The sequence below is a fragment of the Falco cherrug genome, chromosome 6 (assembly GCF_023634085.1).
Source record: "Falco cherrug isolate bFalChe1 chromosome 6, bFalChe1.pri, whole genome shotgun sequence".
Classification (NCBI taxonomy): Eukaryota; Metazoa; Chordata; class Aves; order Falconiformes; family Falconidae; genus Falco; species Falco cherrug.
The window spans coordinates 91,072,614-91,094,354 of NC_073702.1; the positions used below are offsets into that span (position 1 = coordinate 91,072,614).

Sequence of the window (21,741 nt, forward strand, 5' to 3'; positions counted from 1 at the left end):
AAGGGACTTCCCAGAGCTAGCACACCCCCCCCTCCGCGGTGCTTCCCCCCCTGTAACAGCCCAGCTTCTCTCTGGCCCTTGTAATCGAGGCTGCCCCCAAGGTGAAGGAGGAAGTCTGCTGTCATCCACCAGGGCAGAAGCAGCGTGCCTAGAGCCCAAGGAGGCCGCCTCAGTCACAGCCTCCAGCCATCTCCTGGCACTGTCCCAGGGCCAGGCAGCTCCTCTGCCCTGCCAGGCTGGGACTTAAAAGGCACTGGCTGAGTTTCAGCTCACAGCCAATTTATCCCCTGTTGTTCCTGAACTAACACCACCTTGAGGTATTTTTAAGCCCTCTTCTTTCCATTGACTTGGTCCAGCCTGCCTCTGCTTTGCTATCTGATCAGTCAGGCTTGTCTAGTCTCTCGCACAGTAGTCTCCATAGCCCCCCAAAACCCTAGGGGTCCTTGCACAGCCCCCATGTAAAATACCCTCTGCTCTGCACAGAGCAAGGCAGGGGCACCGTGACAACGACGTGTCCTCCGTGCAGAGGGTAATGCCTGGGCAGATCAATATATGTGGTATTTGCCAGCGTGAGTGCTTGGCTTTGTGGCCTTTTAGACAACTTATTTTGGCAAGATGAGTACTTGCTGCCAGTGTGTGAAAGCCAGCCGGGAAGGCAAGGCAATACAGTTCACTTACTGTGTCTCCTTTGAAGAAGCACAGTGCTGAGTAGGGGTCGCTAACCTGCCCCAAGCCTTGGAGGCTCAAACTGAAAGAACTTCCCTCAGCCCCTCTGTCCTGCTCACTGCAGAGGCAACAATCTGGTAACAGGCTGGTTTGCATCAGGCTTTAGGAGGGCTAGTCTAGAGCCCAGAAGAAGCTGTAGGGCAAAAAAGTTCAACAGTTGGGGGAGGCTACTGAACTACATAGCGCACAAGACAGCAGGAGGTGCTGTAATATTGCAAACATTTTATTTTTTGCCACAACACAGCTTTCCTGCTTGGAGAGAGCTAGGAGCAGGATCCTGCAAGCCCTCCTGCCCTGGCTTTCCAGCCATAACAGCATGGTCCCAGCAGCAACCTTCTGCAGGGAGGGAACATCTGCACCACCACCAAACACACTGCCAGAGTGCAGGCAGCTTCTGGGGGATGGCTGCCCTGAGCACACCTGACTTAGAACAGCACACTCTGCCACCGAGAAAAGCACCAAAGCTTGTGCTTTCAGCAGGAAGATTCAGCTATCTGCAGGACCAGTTTCCTTACAGAACCCTGTCTGGTTTCTCCCTTTTCTACTTTCTACCCAGGAAAATCCTGGCAAGACCAGGGAGGACAAGGCTGACTTCCCAGCCCAGCCATACCTCCCCTTCCACACCCGACAAACCACAGCCAGGGGCAGGGCTGCTACAGCAGATGCCCCATCACCCGCTCAGAGATGCTGGCGTGATTTTTCCGATGAGCTGCTTCAAAGCAGAGGCTTGCTCCTCCAGCAGCTGGTTCTTCTCCTCAGTGCTCTTCTGCTTGAGCTCAGCCTCCTGCAGGGCAATTGCAAACCCTCTGTTCTCCTCACGGAGGTCTTCGATCAGCAGTTTGTTCCTGGAGAGCTGGGCCTACAGCAGGGACAGGAGGCTTAAGTTTCAGCACCAACCACACAGGGGTCCTAGTCAGGCAGGATCATGCAGCACTAACCCCTCTTGCACTCACCTGGGCATCTTTGAGCTGAGCCACCCTGTCTGCCAGCACAGCTTCAGCACTCCTCAGACTGTGCTCCAGCCCCTCTGCCTGCTCCACAGCCGCCTGCAGCAGACGCTCATGTTCCTCCTGCAGTGGGCAACAAAACCGAACGGTTGGGTTGTCCCAGCAGTCAGCTGGAGCCTGGCAATCCTGGACCATGCGTTTCTCCAGGGCCCTGCTCACAGAACCTTCATACTCCCTGAAGAAGGGGGGGGTGGGGGTTGATCAGCAGAGGTGGTGCAGGATACAAAAAGCAGTGGGAGAAGTGTCTAGAGCAGTACCGCCTTCCCTGGTCAGCACCAACTGGTTTTAAGACAAGACACAGATTTCCCAGCGATGTTTTCTATAGAAACAAGCCAATGACCTCCCCTCTCCCAGCCACACCCAGCAAAGCCCAGGGGGAGACATAATTCCCTTGGATGCAGTTTTTCTGTCTGCTCACTTTAATTCCTTAGGTTATAATTTCTTCCATTTTTGCCCTGGTTAGTTTAATTGAATTACACTGTCCTGAAACAAATGACAAACTCACAAAACCCCAGCTCCTTGCTGCCCAGTGTCCTAGAGATGAAACCACCCTGCTCTGTGCAGGCTACATCTCCATGTAGAGGGCTCAAACCTTTCCTCAGCCTGACGCAAACACAGAGTGTCTCCCTGGATAGCTCCTGCTCCTCTAGGCACATGGTATCTGGTCTGGGGTAGGTGGATTAGAGTGGGGAGGGTTCCTGTTTGAGTGCAGAGCTGTAACTGGGTTCACAAGGAATGAAAATTGCAGCTGAATTTGAAGATCAAGTGCATCTTCCATGTGGGCTCTTGATAAATAGTATCTTCCACCCAAACCTCTGGTGGCTTCGACCACAGCTGCCCTCCCTCCAGGCTGGCAGAGCTCCCTCCCCAGTACCCTTGACTGAGTTCCCACAGTTCCCTGCCTACCTGCGTCCTGATCAGCTGCCTGGATGTCTGCTCAGCCTGCCAGTGGAGGTTTTCCTGGAGCCGCTGAGACTTGCACTGTTCCTCTCTCAAGCTGGTTTGCAGCTGCTCAAACTGTTTCTTTGGCACCATGTTGTTCATCTGGGCCTTGGCCTGCTGCAACTGCAGAGCGTGCCGCATCTGGGCCAGGCTCAGGCTTCCTTCAGCTTCTAAAAGCTGTAACACAGAAAGGCTGACAGCTAGGTCTACAGCTTTGTGCCAGCAAAGGGACAGGCCCAATGTGTGCTGTGGGTGAGGGGAGAGGTTAGGAGGCACCCTCAGCCCCCACTTCAGCTCTCACACTAGCACGGCCAGAGCAGAGCAGCAGCACCACGGGAGTGGTGCTTGCTGGGCAGCCTACAAAGCCAGGGATGGAGAGCACCGAGAGCTGCAGCAGGGACACCGTGCTGAGAGATACTCCTCTTGCTGACCAGCAAGGAGCAGGAGTTGCTGGAAGGATCTTCTGGGAGGGAGCCCTAGCACCAAGGGCCACAATGGCCAGAGGCAGAGGGGGAGGCTCACCTGGCTTTGTTCTTAGATACATCCCAGGCAAGCCGGGCTTCAATCCTGCCTGTACGACATGTCCTCTGCTTCCTGCCACCAGCAACGGGCAAACCTGGTCCTGGGAGGCAGATCTGGTCCAGCTTTGCTGTAGGACTACCTAGGGGTGGCTGGCATGGGCAAGCTGTACTCTAGAAAGCCAGTCCCTGATCCTGTCCCCAGCGCAGAAGGCAGGAGAGGGATTTTAACACATTTGGAGATTTCTCACATTGCCTTTCCTCTATCTTAGTGGTCTTTGTTACCCTGCTCTGATCACCTGCCTCGTTTCCCTCCCCTCAGACATGGCCTGCCTGGCCCCTGTCATCCCTGCCCAGCCCCAACCTGATCTGGCCACTCCTCTGGCTCCTCTGTCAGCTGAGCCATGGGGAACCACAGCTCCTGGCACTGTGTGAGCCACCTCCACTCAGCCTCCATCTCCTCTTCCCAGCCAGCCTGCAGAAGACAAGGACAGAGGGCACTCCACAGGGGCAGCTGCAAGCAAGGACGTGCCCCAGGCTGCACCTGAACTGGCTTCAGATGCATCTCAGCAGGAAGGCAAGGCCTTTGTCCCCCACAAGGGTGGAAGAGGAAGAAGACAGTCTTTCCTGCCCAGGGAAGGTGTCAAATACAGCCCCGAGCAGGGCAATACCAACATCACAGACACCACTCAGCAGCCACCACCCTGCCACCAACCAAATGACACACATTCACCTTCCCCTGCGAGGCCCTGAGCTGCTGTTGGAGCAGCTCTGTCTCCATCCGACAGGCTGCGTGCTGCTGGTGGTGCTCCAGCCTTGCGGCCATCTCTGCTCCTTGTAGCCACTCAGCCTCCACAAGCCTCTGGCTCCGCAGGTGGACAGTGGCAGGGCCAGCACTGTGGCCAGCCTTGTGCTCAGTGAATTTACCACCCAGCTGATGCATCCTGACATTCAGGTGGGAGACCTCCCCCTTGCTCTTCTCACCCTGGAAAAGGTTGAGGAAAAAACCAATTCACACAGGAGAGGTAACAGAGACTTAACCTGTCCTACGCTGTTCCTGCTGGGTTCCCTCTCAGGAATACCACTGTTGCTGCAGGACCTTGCGCCCTCAGTTCCCAGCCTGACCAAAGCCCAGTGGCCAAGTTCAAGCACAGCATTCCCATGTAGGAAAACCCACATAGCTGATAGCCCTGGAGGAGGTCACTGTGCCAGGGGTGGGGGGCAACTGTACTTATGTATAACAGAAATGTTAAGATTGGTAAGGATACAGTATGAATAGAAACATGTTTGCAGGCACATGCGATGAAAGAGCAGAGTAAGGGCTACAAGAGCAGCCTGCGTTGACACTAAAGGGCACCATTCTCCAGATGATGCTCCTAGGACACCATCTCCAGCAGTAATGCTAAGCAAGGTGCAGTTTCTGGCCCACACTCTCATCAGACGACAGCACAGCTGTCAGCAGAAAGCCTGCATCTAACAACAGGGCAGTAACGCACCCCATATCCCGTTCCTCTACTTGCCTCCCAGGAAAATGGGCAACCAACACAGCTTCCCTCCAAAGGAGGAAAAGCAGACAACGGGCAGCAGGTTGTGGCTGAAGGTTAATGGAAGCTGAAGCCAACAAGGGCCAGCAAAGGCCGCCCTGCTGCAGCTGATGGCACCCACAAGTACAAAAGACACGTCCAAAAAAAGCGGGTTGTAGTTCCCAGTCATGAGGAATCCCAGGAACAGGGTGAGGAACTAAAAGCCTGCAACCCTCATCCATGTCGCACACAAGCAATCCTAGCCAGGCTTGGTGTGCACACATGTCCAAGGGCTCATAAGCATGTGGGTTTGAGACTGGGAGTAACCAAAATCTCTGGGAGAAAGAGTGCAAGCAGGTAAAGTCAACCTCATTAGAGATTCTGTAGTAACACCTTCCCTTCTGTAAGACCTTCACTGGCTTATGTCACACAGATTTTCACTACTTGACAAGCTGTAAAATGAAGCAGGGTCTTCAAAGCAACACTGGGTTTGAATGTTTGAAACAAACACTCCCATTCTCAAGCCAGACTGGAGGGGCTGGGAGCAGCCTGGGCTGGGGGGAGGGGTCCCTGCCCATGGCAGGGGGGCTGGAACTGGGTGATCTTTAAGGTCCCTTCCAACCCAAACCATTCGACGATTCTCCTCTATAAGCACATGCAGCTTTTGTCCTGGCTCCTTACCGACGCTGTTAACTCTGCTATTTCAGCCAGCTCCTCCACGTTCTCTCGGCACATCTCACTCATGTGTCTCCTGTTGGGGAGAGGGATACACTCAGCTTCACGCAATACACTCGGCGCAGCAAACCACGGCTCCCCAAGAGCAGGGCCCTGTTTTGGGGAGCCACACATCTGGTTTTGGCCTGCAACAAGAAGCAAATCCACGCCAAAACAGATATTGTCCTGAATTGACTCAGGAGTGGGTCAGGGTTCTCTGCCCCAGCCCAGGGCAGATAGCAGGGGACATCCAAAGCCCTGCAACATTGTCAAAAACCTAAAAAGCAGAGGACAAAGAACAGTGGCAGAGATAGCTTAGCAGACTCTTGGGACCATCCACACCAGAAACCTGGCTCTGTTTGAATTTGTGGCTCAGTGGGTGACCCCAGAACCGATCCCAAGCTTCCTAAGGCAGCAGCACACCACTGGCCAAAAGGTTTGTGTAGTGAAAAAGCCCATCCTTTCCTCCCTCGGCATATCCATCCCCACAAGCTTCCCCTAACCCAGCTCCAGACGCTGCGCTCTGGGCTGCCCAAGCCTTTGGCTGGCCAAGCCTGTCCCAGTGCTGGCTGCTTTTGCACAGAGCAAAGGGTGTGAGAGTGCTGGCTTTCTCAGAAACGAAAAAAAACCAAAAGGCCAGTTGAGCCAGCAGAAATCTGGTAAATGCATCTGAGCGGTTGTTCCTTTTACAAGTAGTAACTACTCATCCATTTCCCAGCATCCCACAGCTGGCTCCTCTCTTACTCATCATGTTTGCTGCTCTTCTCCTTTGCTAGCCTCAGCTCTTGCTGGAGTCTCTCCAATTGACTTTTCAGCTGGCACAACTCTTCCCTGCTGGGAGAGACAGCACAGTGAGGAGGCTACGCCAAAGCCCAGTTTGCTCTTGGCATTCTATGCTGCCCCCCTGATGTATTCCCACTTGGTTTGCAAGGACAGCAAGAACTAAAGAAATCTGAGAAACCACCCAATAACTCATACAAAACAGGGGACAGCCAAGAGACATTGGTAGAGAAGAAGCAGGTCTTCAAGGGAAGGGAAATAATGGGGAATATCATAGAATTATAGAATGGTTTGCATTGAAAAGAACCTTTAAAGATCATCTAGTGCCAAACCCCCGGTCCCCTGAGTGTGACCATCCAGCCAATTCCTTATACACATTGTGGTCCATCTGTCAAATCCATGTCTCTCCAGTTTAAAAACAAGGATGTCACGCAGGGCAGTGTCAGATGCTTCGTGCAAGCCCAGGTAGATGACATCAGTTGCTCTTCCCTTATCCACCAGTGCTGTAACCCCATGAAGGCCATCAAACTCATCAGGCACGATTTGCCCTTACTGAAGCCATGCTGGCCATCACCAGTCACCTCATTTTCCATGTGCCTTAGCATAGCTCCCAGGAGGATCTGCCCCATGATGTCACCGGGCAACAAGGTGAGACTGACCAGCCTGTAGTTCCCCGGGTCTTCCTATTTCCCCTTTTTAAAAATGAAGGTTGTGTTTCCCCTTTTCCAGTCAGTAGGAACTTCACCGGACTGCCACGACTTCTCAAATATGATGGAGAGTGGCTCGGCCACTTCAGCCGCCAGTTCCCTCAAGACCCGCGGGTGCATCTCATCAGGTCCCACACTCATGCACCTTCAGGTTCCTCGGATGCTCTCAAACCTGATCCTCACCTACAGCAGCTGGTTCTTCGTTCTCCCAGTTCCTGCCTTTGCCTTCTGCGACTTGGCCGGCGCAGCTGGAGCGCTCACCGGTGAAGACCGAGACAAAAACATTGCCAGGTACCTCAGCCGTCTCCATATCCCAGGTAACCAGGCCTCCCGTTTCCTTCTGGAGAGGCCCCACGTCTTCCCTGCTCTTCCTTCCATCACTGCATACCCACACAAACTTTTCTTGTTGCCCCTGTCGTCCCTGGCCAGGTTTAATTCTGTCAGGGCTTTAGCTTTCCTAACCTGACGCCTGGCTGCTCGGACATTTCTCTATTCCTCCCAGGCTGCTTGTCCTTGCTTCCACCCTCTGCAGGCTTCCTTTTTGTGTTGGAGTTTGTCCAGGAGCTCCTTGCTCATCCATGCAGCCTCCTGGCGTTTTTGCCCGACTCCCTCCTTGCTGGGACGCACTGGTCCTGAGCCTGGACGAGCTGGTCCTTCAGCATTAACCAGCTCTCTCGGGCCCCTCGTCCCTCCAGGGCTCTACCCCACGCTACTCCACCAAGCAGGTGCCCGGAGAGGCCCAAGTCTGCTCTCCTGAAGCCCAGGGTAGCGAGCTTGCTGCGCGCCCTCCTCGCTGCCCCGGGGATCTGGAACTCTGCCATTGCAGGGTCACTGCAGCCAAGGCTGCCCCTGACCTTCACGCTCCCCAGCAGCCCCTCCTTGCTGGTGAGAGCAAGGTCCAGTGGGGCACCTCTCCTCACTGGCTCCTCCATCACTTGGGGAAGGAAATGATCAGGCATCCCAGGAACCTCCTGGATTGCTTATGCCCTGCTGCGTTGTCCCTCCCGCAGCTACTGGGGTGCTTGAAGTCCCCTATGAGGGGGGCCAGGGCTTGCAAACATGAGGCTGCTCCTTTCTGTCTGTGGAGAGCCTCTATAGAATAAGGACAAGTAGATACAGGCCCTGAATTTGTGTGGCTTCCAGCTGGCTGAAGTAATTTTGCATGCCTCTCCAAGGAGTGGAAAGTGATTTGGCTCATCAAGAGACACCAAGACTTCATTACAGGACAATCAGGTGGTGACCCCATTTCGTCAACTGCAATAGAGTCACATCTGGGGAAGGCAGCTTGCTTGTGAGGCCTCTGTGATCTTACAGTGCTGGACACAACAGCTAAGACCTCAAAACCAAGGTAGCCTCTCTGCTGCATTATTTTTCCACTCCCACTGGTACTCCCAGTCCCCCATGAGGCCATCAATACTGGCGTTTGTTGGAAGGAAGCTCAGTCCTGCGTTAAACAGTTCTATCCAATAGCTACTGCTAAACCCCAGGTCCATACAGGACCCAAATTCCTCAGTGGAGAGTGCAGGAGAAGAGACTGTCCACCCTGGCAGGGAGGACAGCACTGCAGTTTGTGGCACGGCAGGTGGGAGGCAGAGGAGCTCTGTGGAGAAGTTCCTCCTCTCTTCAACCAAGCGAGAGGACTAGTGCGTGGGCCCTGGGCGTTTGCTCCCCCCACCCAGCAGGACTCTCCTCACAGCAGCTGCTTTCTGAGCCCGTTTCACACCAGGATTCCCATGCTGTGCTTCCTGTGGCACCTCCAACACCCACACACAGCTGTACAAAGCAGAGGAGACCAGCGTGTCACGCGAGCACAACCCAGCTCTCTGACCACACTCCCACAGTTAGTAAAAGACACGCAGGGGACAGCAGGACTGAACATAGCTGCTGTTACAGAGTGTCAAGAGAGAACACAGCTGCTGTTAGAGCGTCTTGGACCACCACACATTGTTAAGCAGCCTTGTGTCTCAGAAGGCATCTGCTTTTTTGCAGCAGCACTGTGTTAGTTCTGCAAACTGCCTCTGTGCTCAAACCTGCCGCTCACTTGAGCTCTGGGTCATTTTCTAGCCAGTGCACAACACCTTTGAGCTGCATCAGCTCCAGTTTCACCTTGTTCCTTTCCTTTTCCAGCTCCATTTTGACAGCCTGAATATCATGTTTCTGCCCACGCTGCTGTGCCACTCTGTCTCCCAGGGCTTTTTTTTCCTCTCCTTGCCCAAGCAGATGAAGTCCACCTATGTCCTAACACACTGCTGTGTCTGCTATGTGAAGGCAAACTATTTAACTTTGCTCTCTCTGCCTCCTTCCCAAGCACATCCCCTTAGCTATCAAGATTTCATTTCTCCTTGACAAATGCCTTCAGATTTGACTCCAGCTTCAAGACAGAGTAGGCCACTCACTGCAACTGTCGTCTGCACTGGTCCATCCATCACACAATTTTTCATTTCTTCTCTGTTCCTCCAGTGCTGAGGTTGCAACAGGCGATTTTGGCCTAGCTGCTCCTCCGAGTCTTGGGGACGTGCTCCTTTTCACCCAGATGGCAGCTCTTCAAATACCTCGTCCCTTCCTACATCAGAGTCCTCAGCCTCATGGTCTCTGCATTATTCCCATTTCATCCTGGTGCTTTTTTTGTCTTTTTCTTCTCAACAGCCAGTATCTCACACATCTTAACTTGTTCCTCATGAACCTTCTCCTCCATCTTTAGATGCCTCTTCTTCCACAGAGAGACCATGTCCTTCCCCTTCCACTTCCACTGCTGCCTCTCCTGGGCATGCTGCTCTTGGAAGATCTCTCGTTGGAGCCTTTATCATTGGGAAATCACCTCCTTCCGCACCAATGTTGCTGCAACAAAGCCTTACACAGTTGTCCTCACGCTTAGCAATCACTCCATGAAAGCTCCTGATTCTGCTCAGCCTCTGCGTCTTTCCTAAAGATAAAAACCATTTTGCTGACCTGCATTTGATAACACAGCCTGAAAAGCTCAGCCAAGCCTCAGAACATACTTTTGCTGCAGAGGCAATACAGTTTTCTTTAGGTTGCAAAGTCAAGGCTATTACTTAAATGTTACAGAAAGTTCCCACACCATTTTGCACTTCTCAAAGACCCATCCATCAGATGTCTTCCAACAACTCTGAAAGCTCCCCAAGACAGCCAGACCCTCTACCATTCACGGAAGACAGTGGTAACACAGCTCAAATACCTTGCGTTCCTGTTATTTGGGTTTGTTCCCCTGGTCTGCCGCAGACTTCAGCCAAGCCACCTCCTTTCTCCCACACCTACCCCACATCTCAGCTCCTCAGCCCTAAAACAGGGATAATGACCTAGCAAAATCCTCCACTTGTGCGCTGCCGAAGCAGTCTCTGCTCCTGAAGAGGCACAGCAGGGAAGAGCCAGGAGGAAAGCCTGCGGGGTAGTGGTGGGGTGGGCTGGGAAGCAGGAGGGGGCAGGCGTGGACATGCAAGAGTTTCCTGCCCAGTTCTCTCCAGTCTGCTCTGCAAGCCATTCTGGCCCCGGGGAGGTTGCAGAACTAGCACCACAAGCACAGCAAGGGAAGATGAACAGCCATTTAGTGACAACCTTACTCTCCCACAGGCCAGTGTGTTTTGGATATATAGAGAAATTTAAGCCATTTTTTGCTGCTTTTAAGACAGCAGGTAGTGATGATCTAGGAAGTAGAGGTAGGTTTGCTAAGGACAAAGAAAGAGATAACAAGAAAACACTGATGAAAGCTCTCTTATTTCTCTCACTGTTTTGAGATACAGTCTTTGCTGGGTGCTGTCTCTGCCACAAGCTTCTAGAACATGCAGGGAAACCTAACGTCTTGAAATAAAAGCACTCATGTAAACTGACTTTATATGTCTCACACTGAGTGGCTGCAGCCCTGCAATACTGCCCAGATTTTCTTCCCAATTAAACCAGATCTCCAGCCCTGTGAGAAATCAGCCCAGCCTACTTTGGTATGAGCAGGAGATGCACCTCTAGCCCTCTGCTTAGCCCCAGAAAGAGAACAGTGCCAGACCTCAAGCTCTCTCTGTCCCTGCGCTGCATCCTCAGCTCTTCTCCCTCCTGGTCCAGCTGCTGTCCTGGATGGCAAGCGTCTTCGGTGTGCTGTTGTCCCACCCTGGCCTGCTCCATCTCAAACCTCTCCTCCACCTCCAGGCTCCACAAACGTTTTTGCTCTTTCAGGCTATCAGTTACAGCCCAGTACTTTGCAACCGTTTCTTTCAGGTCTCTTCTCTGGTCTTCCATCTTGTGCACCTCAATCTGGAATCTTTCCTCACTGTCCTTACTTTCTCTCTCAAAGTTTTTCCTCATTATCTGAATTTCCTCCTCGTAACACTTTATCTGTTGGGAGGAGACAGGATTTAGACATTAGCACCATGCTCCTGAGCTCCCCTCTCCTCCAATGGCTCTGACTGAGATCGATCTATTGGTCCCTCTCAACAGGGGACACTTCAGGCAGTTCTGGTCCCTACTGAACATAGGGCAATAATCAGTCTCACGCAGCAGCCTCTAACAAGCAGGTATCAGTGGGTCCCAGCCCTTCCCAGCAAGCAAAACAGTTCTCCCCTTTCTCCTTGTTTGCAAGAGATCCCAGAGAGGAGAAGGGAGAGGCCAGGGCATCATCCGCCATTGCTCCTCATATCCCTCCTCCACTCCTCAGAGTGGTCCCTTGTCCAAGATGCGGTGGTGAGTAGCTGCTGCTCCCCACAGCTCCCCTGCAAACACCAGAAACTCCAGGATTTGATGAGCACAAAGGCAGGACTGTGAGGGAGGCAGAAGATCTGCAAGCAGCTTTGTGCTCCTTGAACTGTTTTGTCACCTATGTGGCAGTTTAGGATTTAGTCTTGCAGTGCTGCAGTGCAAACCCAGCAAGCATCCTCAGTTCAGCAGCAAAAGGAAGAGTGAAGGTGGAAACCGAGGCCTCACACATATGAGCATTCACTGCTTTCTAAACGGAGGGATGGACTCACACCGTCACCTCAGGACAAGCAGGTTAAAAGCGTGCTGCAAGCCCAGGGAGACAGGGCTCTGATAACCGCGTGCCATCGGGAGATACCTGGCTGCTCCTCCTCTCGGTCCTGTTGCTGGCTTTACTGCAACAGCAACACTGAGTAGAGTTAACCCCTGGTTCCCCATAAGGAGCAAGACCCACACAAACATTTTGCAAGGTGACAAAGAGATTTCCACAAAGCCTCTGCCAGCCAGCGAGGGCTCCAAACGCTCCTATCAGCTAAAACAGGCTGAGGAAGCACATGCAGTAATCCCAGCAGAGACGAGGTGCCACCCTGCTCCCCAGCCCGAGCTCTCCAGCAACCCTCCCACAGCAGATGCCCCATCAGCCCTGCTGTAGCAGGGTGCCCACCGAGCAGTTGTGCCAGGAAGTCAGGACAACTTCCGCCACCCGCCTCACCTTGGTTTCCAGCTGCGCTTTCAGGTCCTGCAGCTGCTCTTGGAGTTGCTCCATTGAGAGTGACATCTCTGTGCACGCAGAAGCGGGAACCAGAGGGCTGGGGGAGCGGCACACTGGCAGAGAGGAGCCCTGTGAGGACAGCCCTGGCTGTCCTGATCAGGATAGCTGCAGCTTCATCCAGTCAAGTCCATACAACCCCAAAAGACAGAGATCTCCCATCTACCTGGCAACCAGTCCTGGGGCTGCATCACCACTCCGGGCCAGAATTTTCTTCCTAATGCTCAACCCGAACCTCCCAATCCACAGTTTGGGGCTACTTCCCCCTCCTTATAGCGCTTCCTCAACATCCTCAAAACGGTGAAAATCTGCTTGTTCAATCCCGGCAGCCCAGTCCACAGGTCACCATCACCAGCTTTCAAGTCGGAAGAGCCTCATTCCATCCACCTCCCTTCCTCCTCACCACCCATCACCCAATTCTTCCCTCCCATGGCTGCCCAGTACCAGAACTGGCAGCAGCAGCTCAGGCACAAGCCACCCCACACTACCATGGAAACTCCGATCTGGAGGGAATCTTGATCATGCTGAGAAGATGGAGAGGCACCGAACCCTCCTGCACTTTACCTCCTGCTAGCAGCCCTCTCTCAGCCCTGCTCTCCTGCAGCTGGAGACGCAGCCTTTCCAGCTCCCTTCGCAGCACTCCATTCTGGTCCCACAGCACCTGAAGCAGAGACTGGTCATGGTGCGGCTACAAAACTCCCCAGGGCTGCAGGGTCCGAGCACCCATGGCTCCCAGAGGCCATGTGCACTCAGGGTCTCTTGCAGCATGAAGAGCACAGCTCCCCTTGCCATCAGTCAGAGAGTAAGGCAGGGGGATCTTCTTCCTTCCCGAACAGGCAGAGATGACAGATTTTGGAAGAGCCAGAGACGACACAGAAGCCCAGACTACCAAGATCACCATCATTAGACACTACAAAGCACAAGCAGCCACAAACAACTGCCACCACATGCAAAAGTACACAGCACCAGGGGTTTTTGCAGACACCTCAAAGGGCTGGACATCCTGAGACCCCTCCTGACCTAAATACAAACACTGCTAGCAACCAACACACAAGAAACACCATGATCTCAGTACAATCCTTCACACAGCCCAGAGGTTTGCATTTACACCCTCAAGACACTCCTGTGGGCATCTGGGCTAGCCAGCAACCACTACTGTACACAGACAAACCAACAGCAGGATTTACGGTGAAGCAAGTTGCATCAGGCTCTGGAAGGGAACATTTCCAGCTTGCAGAAGGAATAAAGCTGGGTGAGAAGGTGCTGATCCCATGGGAAGCACAGCACAAGGCAGGGCCTGCTTAGCCCGTGTAGCCCAGACACACGCTCAGAGGCCAGTGCAAGAGTTTAGCCTGTCACAGTGCCAACATCAGTCTGCAGCAAGGAGTCCCACAGCAAGTGAGCCACCACACTAGTGCAACGAGCCACTTCCACGCGGGTGTCTGGAGCTGAGCACCTGCTTGTTTCACTTCACGCCCTCCATCCTGTACTGGAAACAACAGCGTACAAGCTATCCTGCTTCCCTCTGGGCTGTCCACTTTGATCAGACATCAAATTATATCCCCTACACTGCCACCCAGGAAACTGATGGGCTACAAGAGCCTATGAACTAGGATACTCCCAAAGATTCCGATTAATAAATATTACTGAGCAGGTCTAGACAAATGCAAACCACGTTTGTTTAACCTCCAAAGAGGAGAGCAGAGGAGGAGGGGGGCTTGACAGCATGCAACAGCGGTAAAGGATAAACCCAGGTGGGCGCCCACACAGGGGCAGATGAATCCTGAAGGCCGAACGTCTCCAATCATCAGCATTCTCATGGACAACTCTGGGGCTGCTCCAATGCAAGGAAAAATTGCAGCACCATCTTCAACCCTCTGGTGCCACCTGGAGCAGCGCTGTGCTGGATAGTGGTCCAGCATGTTTGCCTTTAATTACAGCTTTGAGAGGGGCTGTCTGCTGCATCCATGAAATGGCTTTGCTAAACGCGCAGATTTCAGCCTCTGCTGGAGGGTTTTGATAAGTCACCATCTCTACTCAGTGGTGTTCCCCAGTCACACACAGCACTTGGAAACAAATGGGCAACGCAATAAGCACAGTACTCAGGAGCCAAGGTACGGAGCACCCAGCAACTCACAACATGCAAGATACACTTAAAAACATGACAAGGGAAATGAAGGCTATGTTCACATCTCAGAGAGCCCAAAGCTCTGGGTGGGAGCACAGCATCCTGCATGAAGTACAACACCACAAATAACACCCGTGCCTGGACCACACACACAGCAGGTACCTGGACAGGCTCACCTTGACTCTCTAGCAGAGTCCAGCAGCAACAAGTTTTGTAGGGGTTGTTAAAGTGGGGGAAGGAGGAGGAAGGAAAAAACAAAAAGATAGAAGAATGTTGCTGGCAACATGCTTTCCAAAGAACAGCTTTCTCCTTGCATTCGAGAAGAAATGCAGAAGAGCCCAGGGTGGTCTGTCCTTACACACAGAACTAGCTCCCAAACAAAATACTCCATGGCTACAGGGTAGTAGGAAGGGAGGAATTTTGGACCCACCTCTTCTCCCCTCCTGCCAGTATCCTAGCAAGGGAACCAACCCATGGAGGGCTGGCTGCAGGAGCAAGGAGACAAGCTGCTTTACTGAGGACACAGCTGTGTCCTGCCTCCTGCCAACAGACTCCAAGCAAGGCAAGAGGGATCCCTGCTCTGCACTCTGATCAGGGCTGCCTCCTTCCTTCCCTCCAGGCCAAAGTGCCCAACAGATGTGCCAGTGAGAGCTGTGCTTTCACAACAGCACTGCTGGAGAGCTGCCGACCCGTACCTTGCACTGCCGCTCGTAGTCCAGGACAATTTCTGCAAAGCGCCCACTCTGGTTCAGGAGCTCTGGGCTGTGGGGCTCCACCTGGCCCAGCTGCACAAGCAGAGGGAAACACTTCTCATCAAGAAAATTATCACCTCTCCAAATGGAGAGTCAAAAGCTCTACTAAATCACCACAGTCATGGCAATACACCCAGAGATTCAATAGAAAGGCTTCTACTGACACCCGTGGGATGGGTCAGATGCAAAAAGAGGAAAAACATTTTTCTTCACGCATGAAAGACACCAAACTACAGGCAAGCTAGCTTTCCCAAACTGGCTAACAAGATCACGGACTCATTTCTTCCCCCAGGTCCATTTTACCAGGTGCCTCACTGGAATGGAAGACACTAAAACTAACCTTTCAGTTCCATACTCATGAAAAAGAAAGTTCTTCTTTTCTGGAAACCAGACTCTGAAGTTCTCATTTGAAGACTGCAGATGTGCAGAATTTTCTCCAATTGCAAACTTTCCTCACCCTTTTTTTTTTTTTTAAATCAAACTTTGACAGGCCTAAATTAAAAGGCAATATTTTTTCGTTCCAGGCTGTCATTAATGTGCAGGAGAGTTCAAAGAGGGGGAGACCACAACAACTGACCCAAAATACACAAGATTTCATAGAAAAGGGTCAATCTTTTGATGAGTTCCTGAACAGTCCCTATTTAACCACAACAGAAAGGAAAGCTACCTTGACCTCCACAACGTGATTGAGTTCTTTCTGCAGCCCCAACACCAGCTCCTCAGAGGCCTCCAGTTTCTCAGCCATCTCTGTGACCCTGTTTTGTAGCTGCGTGTTCTCCTGCAAACAGAAGAGAGAAGATTCTCTTGATGTTGTGGGACCTCACATCACAAGATGGGTTCATCAGCCATGGGCCTTCAGCGGGAAGCTTACAAGAACTGCCACATCAGCATGCCAAACACAGCACAGCTCCCAGGGGACCCTACTTTGGACAGCACACTGCTGATACACACCATGAGGGATGGGGTTTGGCTCATGTCTCCCAAGGACAGACATAGGAGTAGGCTTTGCAAAGTAAGAGCTAGACAGCCCCACAGGCTCGTCTCTACCTCTGCCTCACAAAACTGTGGTTTCCCTCACAACCAACAGAGGCAGAAATTTCTGAGCTATCTCCACCTGTACTTCTACACTGAGTACTGGAAAAATCCCAGGCATGTGGACACCATCGTCTCTGCTTTTGGCATGGTCCGTGGCACAATTTTAGCCTCAGGAGTCAAGTGTTCAGGTGTTACCAAGAGCCAAAGCACTCCCAACAGACAACATGGGGGTTTAATAACGTCATGGCGAGGGAACAAGCTCTGTATTTAATTCAATAGTATGGATGTGGCTGATTATTTTGCTGCACAAAACTCCTGTCCTTCCCAGCAAGAGCAACACAAACTATCCATCTTTGTCACCACCTCTGCTTTGCCTCCTCTGAAGAAGTGAAGATGTCTCACCCAGGGCAGTTTTACTTACCTTCATCATGTGGTTCAGTCTCCCTTGCAAGCTGGCCTCTTTGCCCTGTAGAAATTGTGTATCAGCCTCTAGCTTCGCTTGGTGACTGACTGCTTGCTGCAAAAGCAGCTCTTTTGCCTCTATTTCTGCCTGAAAATCCCTGGGGAAAAAAAAAGCATCATGCCTGCGGCACCTGGAGCATGTTCTCAGATAGCCACAAGGTCCAGGCACCCCCTTTCACCATGCACAAAACAGGAGATGAGAGCCCAGCTGGAGGGATGCCAGGACCGCAGTGTGGCACTGACACAATGGTAAATCCAGTGGGAGATTCATAAATGGAGACTGGGACGGGAGGCAGAAGCTGTGGGCACCCACAGGTAAACTGTTTTCCCTGCCCCACCAAAAGGGACCCCTCCCTACTTGAGCTTGCTCTGGGTGTGCTTGAGAGCGATGTACTGCTTGTCCAACTCCCTGCCAAGCTGCAGGCAACGTCTCTCTGCTTTCTCCAAGTCCAACCTTGCCTTGTCCCTCTCCCTGGCCATCTGCCTCACTTGGATCCTGCAGACACGGAAAGCAGTGCATTAGGAGACATCTCATGCACCCACAGAAGGGCCCTCCTCACAGTGAGCAGCATCCTTACCTGAGGCACTGCAGTTTGTATCCATAGGAGATGACAGCTGCATGCTGAAGCCCACTCCTGGAGACTGCGAGTGTGTTGTCCAGAGCTGCAGGCTGCTCTGCCAGGCTCACCTGCTCCTCTGTGCTGCTCCTCAGCATCTGCAAGGGCAACGCAGAGTGAAATCACCTCCCCATTCTAACAGTGCTAACAGGACTTCTGTTGTTAAACCATCTGATCAGCGTCCAGTCTTTCAGAGATCCACCCCAACTCACAGATGGGCCTAGATCACATCCACCTCCAATTTTCCCCAGCCCTGGGATGGCAAAATCCTGCTAGCCCATCACGAACCTGACTGCAAGTGCTTCTTCCACGCCGGGACGGCTGCTTGCTGGAAGGCCTTGCTGCTCACTTCACCCACCACCACTGGTCAAGGCAGCACCAGAGACCCTGAGGATCTTCTCTAAGTTCTTCCAGGGCTCAGAAGGCAATGGCAAGTTCAGCCTTGGCAAATCTCGTGCCGTTGCTGATGTGGGCCCACACAGTTTGGCTGGAAGGATGGACTCCTTCCCTGAGCACTCTCTGACACTGAGGAAAAAAGCAGCAGAGGCAAGTCAGTGGGGCAAAACTGGCAAAGAAAAACAGGCAGCTTTCAATGCTGAAAGGAAACTCCTGGGACCCTGCCAATATTGGAGAACGTTCTAAAAAGAAGCCCAAGCTGCCAGGAGGGTGATATCCTGAGCTGTCCTTAAGGCAGCCACAAGGAGCAGGTTGGCAGGCACGGACCACATACTTTTGTCTCCCTGCTAACTCATGAAAACCCCGTATGCACAGATATGTGAATATGGTCCACAGACCAATGTGGAAACAATGTGGAAAGTCATATAGCATCAGCGGGTCTTGTGAAAACTGTCAGATGTGGACTGCCAGCCAATATTTTGTTTGATCTAGAAGCTAAAAGTGGGTTAAAGTCAGCTTCAAAAGTAAATGAGATTCGGCCAAGCTGAACCAAAAAAGCAGAAACCAGAAAACTGGTACAGAACTGGTAACATCTCCAAGAGCACTGATTTCATTCCAGGTTTGGGAGAAGCCTATCTTCAGAAAACCGTTACCTCAAAGTCTTAGGCTAAAATAACTTGAAACAATTCTTTTTTTCTTTTTTTTGGAGCTGTTTTGTTCAGGATCCTGGATGAACCTGTCCAGGCTGTCAAGGTAATCAGAGATTCATTTCCACCTTAGTGCATTAACCTGCAGTTACTTCAAAAGCATTTGCAAATGCCTTGCCAGTCCTTGCAATTAAAAGCACTAAGGAGAAAGAAGTATTTTACATCAAAGACAATATGGACGAAGCTTGCTCCACGCACTAAAAAGCAGACAGCCTGAGTCACAAGAGATGCAGAGATGTCAGCACATCTGAAGCCAACGTTAGAATTGGAGTGTCTGTTAGGATATGCATCCCTCTCCCTCCCATAAAAAGATGAGGCTTGACAGCCCTCTGTTGTTCAGTATTACCACCCCACCCCACCTGCACAGGGTTTGCTCCTGCTCAGGCAGCTCCCAAGGGAGCCTTTCAGTCACCATGCAGTGGCTGAAGTCCAGACCATACCCAAAAACTGTCTGAGTCTCCCCAGGTTGCCACCCTCAGATGCCCAACTAAGGCCTATTAAATCACTCCCTTGTGAAACAAAGCATCTTGGTCTGAATTGTTCTCAGTGGAACCCATTCTTTAGCCTCCTTTTTTGCAGGGAAATAGATGGAGAAACCTTTCTAAGTGTGACGGTTGGATTTGTGCCTGTATTTCCTGCAGCACACTGTAGAAACATCAAACACAAATCAACTGTCTTGTGTAGGGAACTGGCAATGACTTAGGGCTCCTTACTCAAAGCTAATGGAAATCACCTCCAAGGAGCTGCAGGCCAAGGCAATCAACCAGGATCCATTTTATAAAGAAAGTTTTCTGCCTTTCAACTCACCTCATGAAGTGCTGAGTCTTGGCTGCTTGAGAGACATTGACGTACCTTGGAAAAAGGGGGTCATGAGGCTGAACATGCCAAAATGCAGCCCCTCAAAGCTCACCCTTCCATCTCCATCTTTTTCCAGTTTAGTGAATAAATCTCCAACATTCCTAAAAAATGAGTATAAGAGAAACCAGCTGCAGGAACACAGCTTGAAGCATCCAAACAGCTTCTTAAAATAAATCCCATCTTTTCTACAGTGCAAATGGAACACAATTAAAAAACTTTTTGAAATTTAATGCTGCTCTATTTCCATGCACACACAAAGGAACAAACTCCTCTCCACAATGTCTGAAATGTGAACCCCAGTAGTGGATGCAGACAGGTATAAAACCCACTTGAATTCTGCTTCAATTTTGGGAAAGATGGGGGATTAAGGGCCCCTGCCTACTCTGGGACCCTGAAGAGATACAGTCACCCTTCATTTTGGAAATGGCAGGCTATTCGCGGAGACACACAGCAAAAACACAAAATACAATGGGAACAAGTGTAACAAGGGAAACCTCAACTGGCCACAAGGAAAAAATTCTTCCGTCTGAGCGCACTGCAGCCCTGGGACAGGCCCACAGAAGCTGTGGGGTCTCCATCCTGGAAGACACACAATCCTAGACTGGACAAATGTGGAACAACTTGATCTAGCTTGAAAGTCAGCCCTGCTGTGAGGAGGACTAACCCAGATGCCTCCGGAGCACCCTTCCCACCTAACCCTGCCATGCTCACACTACAGACCAGCTCCTCTCCAAGGGGAGCCACCTGTGTTCCCAAGGAAATGCAGCCATGCTGGGGTACACCAGCTCAGGACTAGCGCCTGTGGTCCACGGGAGGCAAAGCTTACTTTTGACCATCACTTCCTCTGACTCTATGGATTCACTGCCCAGGACCCACTGCCTATCCCTCTCTCAACAAGCCGGCTCCCAGCCTTCCCCTGCTCACCTCATTCTCAGCTCCTTCAGCCAAACGCTGGCTGAGGAAAGCCTCGGCTCCTGCACCTACCTCCTCTGGGAGGGCCCACACTTGAGCCTCAGACACGTCCAGGGAAGGGCTGGGCACCCGCCGAGAGGTGCAGGCCAGGACAAGCTTCCAGATGAAAACACAGCACACCATCGGCCATCCTAAAATCCGCCTCCCCACAACTATTTGTAAAACAATACTGTGAGGACCAAGCGCCCCCTCTATCTGTGCTCATCCCTGCAAGGACAATGCCACCGACACAAGGACAAAGGGGACGAAGCAGTATTACTCCCCTGCCACAATCTCAGTTCAGGCCTCTTAACACCATGCTGCCCCTTTCGCAAATGCTGGAGGATCTGTACCATGTCCTCTCCTGATGGCTTGCCAATACATTGCACACAGAGAGGAGGGAGACCATCGTACCCTGGGCCTCCACCATTGCACTCACAAGAGACGTATCACTTTCTGCCTCTTTGTTTGCCTTCAGGTCCTGTAATAAGAAAAATGGGGAAAGAGCATCAGTCACAGTCTGACCCAGGGCAGGGGCGACACACCGCAAGCCTGCCCGCTCCTCCACCCAAACACGCGGCTCCTCAGACATCTGCCCGCAGCCAGAACGGGAAGAACCCACGTGCAGCACTCAGCCTGACTCACCCAGGCACCCTCAGACACACCGGGACCGCAAATGTTTGTGGTTTTCTAACAACCTCACTTTACCACGTCAAACATTTTAACACAGAATAGTGCCCTGCCAAGCAGGAGAGAGCCTTATCCCACAAAAGTTTAAGGGTTTGTTTGGAGATAAAGCAAGTACCCAGGGTTAAATCAGCCCTCTGTTCAAGCATGAAAAGATCGTTGGAGGAGAAGAAAAAAGAGAAAAAATGAAAGATGTAAATCCTACTGCAATCCCAGGGGGGAATTCTAGGATAGATATTCTGGAAGATAATGGAGTGCAGCATGCCCACACCCAAGTCTTCTGCCCCAAAAGCAAACCCAGAGACCTGGCTCCCAGCTGCCTGCATGACACGGGCAAACAGAGCATCAGAAGAGAGGCAGAGCAACGCACGGGCCCTTCTGCCCTGCCCTCTGCTCACGACATCTACATCTCACTCAGCGGCCTTGTCCGAGGTCAGGTTTGCAAACCAACCGCCGTTCGCACCCCGACTTGCACAAGAGGTGACAGGGGGCCGGCAGCCCGGCGCCTCCGGGGCCTGCGCACTCGGCTTCACACGGGCGGGGCGAGGCGAGGCGGCCCGTACCGACAGGCCCACAGCGCCCGGGGCTCCCGAGGGGGACGCATCACCCTTCAGCCGGCGACGAGGCCCACTCACACGCGGCCCAGCGACGCGTGAGCAGGGACCCGCGCCCCGCCCCGCCCCTCCGCCCCGCGCCGGCCCTCACTCACCGCGGCGCCGCGCGTGCGCGCCCCGCCCCGCCCGCCGCCACACTGCGCGTGCGCC

At 52.4% G+C, this 21,741-nt stretch overlaps 1 protein-coding gene across 12 annotated transcripts; it reads right to left on the minus strand.

Annotated features, from left to right (window-relative positions):
• Positions 1-928: 928 nt before the first annotated feature.
• On the minus strand, positions 929-21,702 carry LOC106631005 (ninein-like protein). Of its 12 annotated transcripts, none has more exons than XM_055714816.1 (18): positions 21,379-21,664; positions 20,705-20,771; positions 19,334-19,440; positions 17,667-17,903; positions 17,340-17,476; positions 17,120-17,257; positions 16,721-16,859; positions 15,932-16,042; positions 15,208-15,297; positions 12,949-13,045; positions 12,328-12,440; positions 10,933-11,258; positions 6,175-6,264; positions 5,398-5,467; positions 3,927-4,178; positions 2,640-2,852; positions 1,680-1,796; positions 929-1,585 (listed from the first exon to the last, which is right to left on the minus strand). In XM_055714816.1, exons 5-18 carry the CDS (start codon positions 17,474-17,476, stop codon positions 1,397-1,399), a joined length of 2,082 nt encoding a protein of 693 aa, XP_055570791.1. In that variant the 5' UTR covers positions 17,667-17,903; positions 19,334-19,440; positions 20,705-20,771; positions 21,379-21,664; the 3' UTR covers positions 929-1,396. The 12 variants fall into 12 exon arrangements, with proteins under 12 accessions (XP_055570791.1, XP_055570786.1, XP_055570793.1 ...); XM_055714811.1 differs by lacking the exon at positions 21,379-21,664 and adding an exon at positions 21,283-21,348 and having other exon boundaries at positions 19,289-19,440; XM_055714818.1 differs by lacking the exon at positions 19,334-19,440 and having other exon boundaries at positions 20,730-20,771.
• Positions 21,703-21,741: the final 39 nt, after the last annotated feature.

Excerpts from the sequence above, each read along its gene's own strand:
- LOC106631005 (XM_055714812.1), bottom strand. The coding sequence starts at position 17,476 with ATGCTGAGGAGCAGCACAGAGGAGCAGGTGAGCCTGGCAGAGCAGCCT. Across the intron at positions 16,043-16,720 it reads GACTGAACCACATGATGAAG|GAGAACACGCAGCTACAAAA; the intron begins GTAAGTAAAACT and ends TTCTGTTTGCAG. Across the intron at positions 13,046-15,207 it reads ACTACGAGCGGCAGTGCAAG|GTGCTGTGGGACCAGAATGG; the intron begins GTACGGGTCGGC and ends TCTCTGCTTCAG.